General features: G+C 42.0%; 1 protein-coding gene across 1 annotated transcript; it reads right to left on the reverse strand.

Annotated features, from left to right (window-relative positions):
* Positions 1-2966: 2966 nt before the first annotated feature.
* Positions 2967-6224, reverse strand: LOC147459235 (uncharacterized). The gene is made up of 5 exons (XM_086511564.1): positions 6092-6224; positions 4940-5844; positions 3801-4034; positions 3274-3452; positions 2967-3195 (listed from the first exon to the last, which is right to left on the reverse strand). Exons 1-5 carry the CDS (start codon positions 6222-6224, stop codon positions 2967-2969), a joined length of 1680 nt encoding a protein of 559 aa, XP_086367690.1.
* Positions 6225-8388: the final 2164 nt, after the last annotated feature.

Raw genomic sequence — 8388 nt, forward strand, 5'->3', positions numbered from 1 at the left:
AGCACTTCCTCATGGATTCTTGATAGTGAGTTGATTGAGTCTTGGCCTCTGATTGGATGCTCTGTGAGGCAAAGTTAGCCAATATTATACACTTCTTATATGCTCACAATGCTTCCTCGGGGATTCCTGGCCTCTTGAATGCTCCCTGAATATGAGACAAGGTTGCTCTCTCAGTGCATTGTTGTTTTCCATTGCCAGAGACCCTTTGATTTTGCAACTAGATCACTTGACTTTCTCTGGTTGCCTTCATGGGCTATGGCTGCCATCAGGACCGGACATTATTGGGTAGGCATGTGCGGATGACTTGCAATGCATGCCTCGTATTCACCTGAATGAGACTTACAAAATTCTTTTCTTTGTTGTGCTGCTCAATGTTCTCTATGAGAGAAGTGACACGGCTAGCCAAGTGCAAAAGCTCAGACAAGTAGGAGGCCATGGTGATGTAAGTCCTTTGAGGCCAAAATCCAAGGCAATGTCAGGGCCAAAGGAGAGGTTGCCAGTGAGTCCATTGATAGCCATCTCCAATATGAGCTCAGAGAACTGAACAAACAAGAGACTGCCCATGGCAACAATAGACACTCTGACGCTATCCATGGGAAAGCCTATGAAGGTGCCCCGGAAGTTAGCTCCATGCAGGAAGCATCGTTCATTTTCTCCATCGATGAGCGGGTTGTTGTTGGTGATGTTGGCCTCATATTGTTTCACGTTGATGGTGATGCCGTGGATAGGAATTAGAAGCTTATCACCACCTTTGACATAGGCCTTTACTGCAGGCCGTCCAATATTTAGCAAAGAGATATGAGATTGCTGGATGCAATAATTGTGTCGTGACGGGGGTAGAAGGGGATGACATCAGCATTCACAGGATTAACTAAGGCTTGAAGGACTTCCCCTCTGATGCCGGACAGGCCAAGCATGCCAAGGCTATTAAGGCGGATGACAATGGCAGCATGGGTGGTGGGTAGAGGAGGCTGTGCGCCTGCCAGAGGCCCCGAGACAGAATATGTCGGAAAGTCCTCCACTTTGAGTGTCCGCTAATTATCAGAGCAAGCCCCAAAAGCCTGCGGTGATAGCTTGGAGCTTCTAGGGAACACACAAAGGGAGAAGCACGCACAATGCTCCTTCAGGATGCTTCTTGCTCTAGTGTTGTCAAAGTTTTGATCCTGAACATCCCAACTCGCTAGAGCCATAAGACATACCGTTTGCGTGAATACAACCAGGACAAGGCTCTAGTATTGATTGAAAGTCATGCTATCTTTCTGACATCACGTTGAGCTCATAAGGGTTCAACTACTTAGGTGCCTCCCCTCAGCTACTTAGGTTCTTAATTACAATATACAACAACACTTAGATCTCGATGGCTTGAATGTCGGGGTGAGTGGACAATGATCAGATGCAAGCCCCCGTTCTCACCAGTCAAGGACGACTATGAACTTAGGACGGAGTAATGTCATTGAAATTATATTTTGGGTGCATTACACAAATGTTAAGAGATTATACAATTATCAATCTACACACATGCAACTCTGTAATTGTGTGTGACTCTGTAAGTAAACCATACATATGCATGAGCTATTGCAAAGGTTTATCATGTAGAAAGCAAAACCAACATTCTTAATAAAGGTCACAAAAAATAACTTAAAAGCAGTTCAATAGCCTTTCAAAAATAGTAGAGGGGTGACGCCTTCATACTGTAATCCCCGCCTAAGCATCGATTGGCTTTTGTGTGTCATCTGGACGTTGCAGGTGAAGATCGCTCTTATATTGCATGTAACCTTTGTACATGATGGTTTATATTGCGGGGGATCACCACCCACATGTGCTGGCTGGTTGGTGAACAACAACGGTAAAGCACCAGTTGCTCCATCTCTACATTTTACAAAACTACAGATTATGCTGAGTGTAGGGAGTGTGCAAGAGCAGGAGGAGATGGGCACACAATGCAGGAAGAAAGATGTGCAACAGATCAAAAGAGAGAGAGAGAAGGCTCAAACGTAAGAAACCCACGATTGTGTTTTGTGAGGGTTCTTTGTTTTATTAAGTACACTTATAAGTTGTCCGACCAAAGTGGCCGGACACTTAATAAAAATGTGTGTACACTATACAAGAGGGGGGCCACAGGGGGCCTTTACACCCAACAACCTCCCACTTAAAGGCCCAATGTGATACCTTTAAGCAAATCCCACTAAGCGTATGCAATGCTCATGTTGAGACTTTGCAAGACTCTTAGTGAGGACATCTACAGGGTTGTCTTGTGTTTTGATCTTTGTCAGTGAGACAAGACCATCATCCAAGACTTGTCGTATAAAGTGGTACCGCACATCTATGTGTTTGGTACGAGCATGAAACATGGCATTCTTAGCCAGGCATACAACACTCTGACTATCACAACCAAGCACTGGAGCATGTGCAGGAAGACTAAAATCCCTGACCAACTTGCCAAGCCATATGGCTTCCTTAGAAGCCTCTGTGGCTGAAATATATTTAGCCTCTGTAGTGCTTAGTGCCACAATCTTTTGCAACCTTGAACACCAAGAAATAGCACCTCCAGCAAGTGTGAAGACATACCCACTGGTAGATTTCCTAGTGTCAAGATCACCTGCCATGTCCGAATCACAATAACCCCGCAGCGCAAGTGTACTTCCACCATAGCATATACATATGTCCTGTGTATCTTTCAAATATCTAAAGATGCATTTCACTGCCTCCCAATGTGTTTTGCCAGGGTTGGACACAAACCGGCCAACAACTCCCACTGCATGAGCAATGTTTGGACGTGTAGAAACCATGGCATACATCAAAGAACCACAAGCGGATGAATAAGGAATCCCTTTCATGACTTGTTTGGCAGCATCATCTTTTGGGCAATCAAGCTTGCTAAGCTTTGTGTGTGGTGGTAAAGGCACACCAAGAGGCTTAGCATCATCCATATGAAAACGTTCAAGTACCTTTTTGATGTACTTGTCCTATGAGAGAAACAACAATCGTTTCTTTCTATCTCGCTTAATGCGCATGCCCAAAATATTTTCAGCTGCACCCAAATCCTTCATAGAAAAGGCTGAATTCAGCTCTTTCTTCAATGCATCTAATGTCTCTTTATGCTTTCCTGCAAGTAGCACATCATCCACATAAAGGACCAACACAATAAGGCTTCCATTCTCAGCCTTTTTAGTGTAAAGGTAGTGATCTGCATGGCTGCGTTTGAACCCATGGTTGAGCATAAAAGTATCAAACTTCTTGTACCACTGTCTAGGGGATTGTTTCAACCCATACAAGCTACGTTTCAATTTGCATACCAAATGCTCTTTCCCTTGAATGACAAAGCCCTCAGGCTGCTGCATATACAACTCCTCATCCAAGTCACCATGTAAGAAAGCAGTGATCACATCCATTTGATCCAGCTCCAAATCCAAGATAGCACATAAAGCAAACATCACACGGAGAGTAGACATCTTCACCACAAGTGAAAAAATCTCCTAGAAATCAATGCCTTCCTTCTGTGCATAACCCTTAGCAACTAGACGTGCTTTGTACTTGGGTTTGTCATCAACACATTTGACCTTATAAACCCACCTGTTAGGAATAGACTTCCTTCCTTTGGGCAAAGGCACAAGCTCCCATGTATTATTTGCATACAGTGATTGCATCTCAGATTTCATAGCAAGCTCCCACTTACTCTTATCTTCACAGGACTCGGCCTCTTTGTATGTAAGAGGCTCTCCCTCATCCGTCAACAAGACACAATCCAAAGAGGGCAGAAACCTCTCTGGTTGTCTTCTTACACGTGTAGACCGCCTCACCCAATGATCTACATTAACCGGCAAGGGTTCTACATCATGCGTAACATTAACCCCATCAATTAGACTAGGCTGATTTTCAGCATTTATACCCTGTTGTAATTGATTTTCAGGTTGCTGTCCATTATCCCCTTGTTGTCCATTATCAGCATTTATACCCTGTTGTAATTGATTTTCAGCATCCCCTTGCTGTCCATTATCAGCATTTATACCCTGTTGTAATTGATTTTCAGGTTGCTGTCAATTATCCCCTTGCTATCCATTATCAGCATTTATACCCTGTTGTAATTGATTTTCAGCATCCCCTTGCTGTCCATTATCATCTGGCTCAATGATAACACGCTGACCCTCATGACCAGCATCAAAAGGAGCTGAATTTTCAGTAGAAAATGGATGTGGAAGTGACTGATCATTCTAAAATTTCACCTTTTTCTTATCAAAGTCACTGGATGTGGAATTTTTCAGCAGCTTAGGTTCATTAAATACCACATCCCGGCTGCGAATTACCTTATGTGACCCCGGAATCCAAACTCTATATCCCATTTCACCTTCATCTCCATAACCCAAGAAGATGCCTTTCAAGGATTTCATATCGAGTTTGGTCCTCAAGTCAACAGGCACATGTACATAGCATTCACAACCAAAGACTAAAGCCGGTTTGCCAGACCAAACCTCTTCAGGGATGCCACCATCAAGTGCACGATGTGGAGATCGATTGCATATATGCACCGCGGTTTTAAGTGCCTCTCCCCAAAACAATTACGAGAGATTAGCTGTAGACAGCATGCACCGAATCTTCTCACATAACGTGCGATTTATACGCTCAGCCACACCATTTGAAGATGGATTATAAGGGGCAGTGAGCTCCCTTTTAATCCCATTCTCATCACAAAAAACATTAAAATCTTTAGAAACATACTCCCCCCCATTATCTGTACGTATGCATTTAAGTTTCAAACCCTTTTGAGTACAAACAAAGGCATAAAACTTTTTCAATGCATTTAAAACCTCACTCTTGTCCTTGAGCAAATAAACCCATAGCTTACATGAACAATCATCAATGAAAGACACAAAGTAACGAGAACCACCATGAGTTTTTATTGGCATTGTGCATACATCACAATGTACAAGATCCAAAATACTAGCCTTTTTAGAGGCTCCATGAGAGTAAGAGCTTTTACATGCTTCCCAAGTACACAATCATCACAAAAATCAAGTTTAGAGCCTTTTACATCAATCCTACCAAGGGAGGAAAGAGTCTGCAGTCCCTTATGACTCATATGTCCAAGACGCTTATGCCAAAGCTCCATGTGTGATTGCACTTCTGCAATTGCAACAAAACAACCAGGTAATGCCTTGTAATGTAGATAGTATAAAGTACTCTTCTTACTGCCTCTAGTCACAAGCATAGATCCCTTTTGGATCTTCCACATGCCATCACCAAATGTAGTGAAGAAGCCTCTGCTATCCAACTGCCCAACTGAAAGCAAACTCTTCTTGATACCAGACACATATCTAACATCATGAAGAGTGAGTTCCTGGCCATTATCAAGTGCCAAGTGTATGGTGCCAACTCCCTCAATGTCACAAGCATAGTTATTGCCCAAATACACTTTTCCAAGGTTTCCTGTAGTGTATGAGGCAAAACACTCCAAAGAGGGAGTTACATGAAAAGAGGCACCACTGTCAACAATCCAAGATTGTGATAGGTCATCATGAGTAGAAAGCAAATCATCTATCACATCATGGTTAGTGATATGCATATCCTCAACAGTCATGACATGTGGGTCTAAAGATGCAACACAAAGATCACTAGTGTCTTCATTTTCATCAATCTCTTTAATGACAAAACTAGAGATCACATTTGCCTTTTCAGGCTCACTTTCCTTAGGGGTAGAGCTGCCCTCTTTGTCATTATCTTTGCCTTTTGCATTCATTTGCTTCTTGCGCTCTTGCTCTTTCTTAAAAATACCTGCAATCGGGCTTTTTATGCCCCTTTCTTCCGCATTGAAGGCATGTGATGTCTTGTTGTTTTTCCTTGCTTTTGCTGTGATTTATTTGCTTATTTGCAACATTTTGCCTTTTTTCATTGCGTCCACGCACATTATAGGCTGATCCACTCCCACTCCCACTTTACTTGCGTCTAATCTCCTCATTGAGGATAGAACCACGCACACCATCATAGGTCAAGTTGGGGTTGTTACTCAAAGAAACAACCAATGCTTCCCAAGACTCTGGCAGTGTCATAAGTAGAAGGATAGCCTTGAGCTTATCATCCTCAAAAGCCTACAAACCTGAATCACTCAACTGACTCAAAATCCCACCAAAGGCATTCAAGTGATCAGAGTGGCACAATGCCATACCAAGGATGGGACCCAAGGACAATGTGTATTCCAAGTCCAATGCCAATGAACCCCCATTCCACATATAGTTCGAAGAGCACCTGTCAAGGGGGGGGGTGTCACTATATGTAAAATCTATATATTGCATGCATTCAAGGACTATCTATAAAGTTCCTTATTTTTGAATTTTTCACCAATAAAAGGGACCCTTTTTCTATTCAATCTGTAAAAAAATTTCAAGATCATTGTTTCAACACCCTATCCCACGCGCACACCCGCCCCCATCCCTCCCCCCCCCGACACGTGAGGAGCACCTACACCCGCTATACCTGCTCATTTAGGTGGTTTGGCAACATTTGTTCAAACTATCGGCTGATCTATTGTAGAGAATATGCATATCATACCTAAGAGAGATCCTAGAAGCAAGATGGTATAAGTGGCCAAGCTCACACCAAAATTCAGCAATTATTGAGGTATTCAAACACAAATGTGGTTTCATGGAAGAGGATAATGTGTTACATAAGTGTAAATCCTTAAGCTTGATCATAAGCGAAAAGCCTGGAGATTGGCATCGGACCTTAAGGGTTGAAGAGTATATGCATTATCCTACTCTTAGTCTTGAAAGAGTACATACAAGAGGGTGTGCTTTAAGGCATAGCATCTCAATTCCAAAATCCAAATGGGAGGAAAGGGATTCAATGAGAGATCGTTGTTTGAAGCATTTGAATTCTCGTTGTACCCCAAATGAGAATTTCAACAATAAAACCAATTACATGATAGGTTCATTAGAGGGTTGCGACATGAGGATATCTACAATGGCCAAGTAATTAGAGGTATGACTACTTGTGAAGCAGTCTCACTACCAATACAATCCAATTATAGGACACTTTAATGATTGTAGGAGAAAGGCATCTTTTGAATCAAAGTCTTCTAGCTTACAAGCATCTAAGCATGAGCCAATGACAATAAAGTCTATTGTTAAAAAGAAAAAGATATCCGAGGTGACTTTGGAAAATCTCACCAAGGCTATTCAAGAAATCCTTAGAGATAATTGTACTCCACAAAAACAATCATATTTATCTAAGAAGGGAGCAAAAATGGTGCTCTCTTTGCTTGGGTCCACATAGCACTAAAAACCCTACCTTTAGAGTAAAGTTTAACAATAATTGCAATGCATGTGGTAGGTATGATTATCAAGTTAAGGATTACTTAGTGCTTAAATGCAAAATGGAAAATATACCGCCCTTAGCATGAACAGACTTGCCTCAATTTCTTGCATTAATGCATGCCCCATCTATTGAGCAACCCCCCCAACACATAGTCCCTAGAACCCAAAATGTTGTCAAGATCACGCCGTTATCACCGCATAGTGCCTAGAACCCAAAATGTTGTCACGATCACACCTTTATCACCTCTAGTGCTACAATTGTAACCTCCACATATCCGAGAGTTACCCCTATAAACTAAGTAGGTTATGAACCATCCAATACTTATTTGTAATATGAGGATGACATAAACTTTGGTAGTACCTATCGAGTCGATACACTTGAGGAGTGTCACCAGCACTACATACAGGACCATTGGGGACAAGTCAAGCCTATATATCAAGTGATTGCTCTTGTAGCAAGAGGCCAAACATCAACATCAATGCCAAGAGACCACCTCTTCAATGCTACGAATGTGGTGGACCACATTGTGTGGTTGAGTGTCCTATTAGATCGCAAAGGAATGGTCCACCAATGTAAACGAGTCGGTGAAACACATATATAATTCCAATACTTATGTGTACTTGTTGTGGCATAGATAATTTGATTGTCCAATGTCCCAATAATCCGAACGCACCAAACATCACACCATTGTACTTAATTGAGATGACCAATGGGACACTACAATCTACACATGTGGAACCAATAAATGTACTGATCACGATCAATGCTCCAAATTTGAAATTATATCCTCGAAGAGAGAGATGTTGCATCAATCACCTAAGCAAGGAAGAAGAAAAGATAAAGGAAGAGATCACTAAAAGAAGCTACAACTTCAAACCACAAACCATAGTTCAAAGACTAGCATAGGGACAGGTGATGACCTTGTGTATATGAATGACCCTAAAGATGATTTAGATCCAATCAATACCATGTAAACAAAGACGACCACTATGAGGGAAAAATCCAATGGAGATTACCATGATAGGAATTGAAGCAAGGACACTATTGGGGGAGAGCATAAAGAAAGAACACCCATACCAC

This window comes from Adiantum capillus-veneris, chromosome 4 (genome assembly GCF_014529385.1).
Source record: "Adiantum capillus-veneris isolate H3 chromosome 4, ASM1452938v2, whole genome shotgun sequence".
NCBI lineage: Eukaryota > Viridiplantae > Streptophyta > Polypodiopsida > Polypodiales > Pteridaceae > Adiantum > Adiantum capillus-veneris.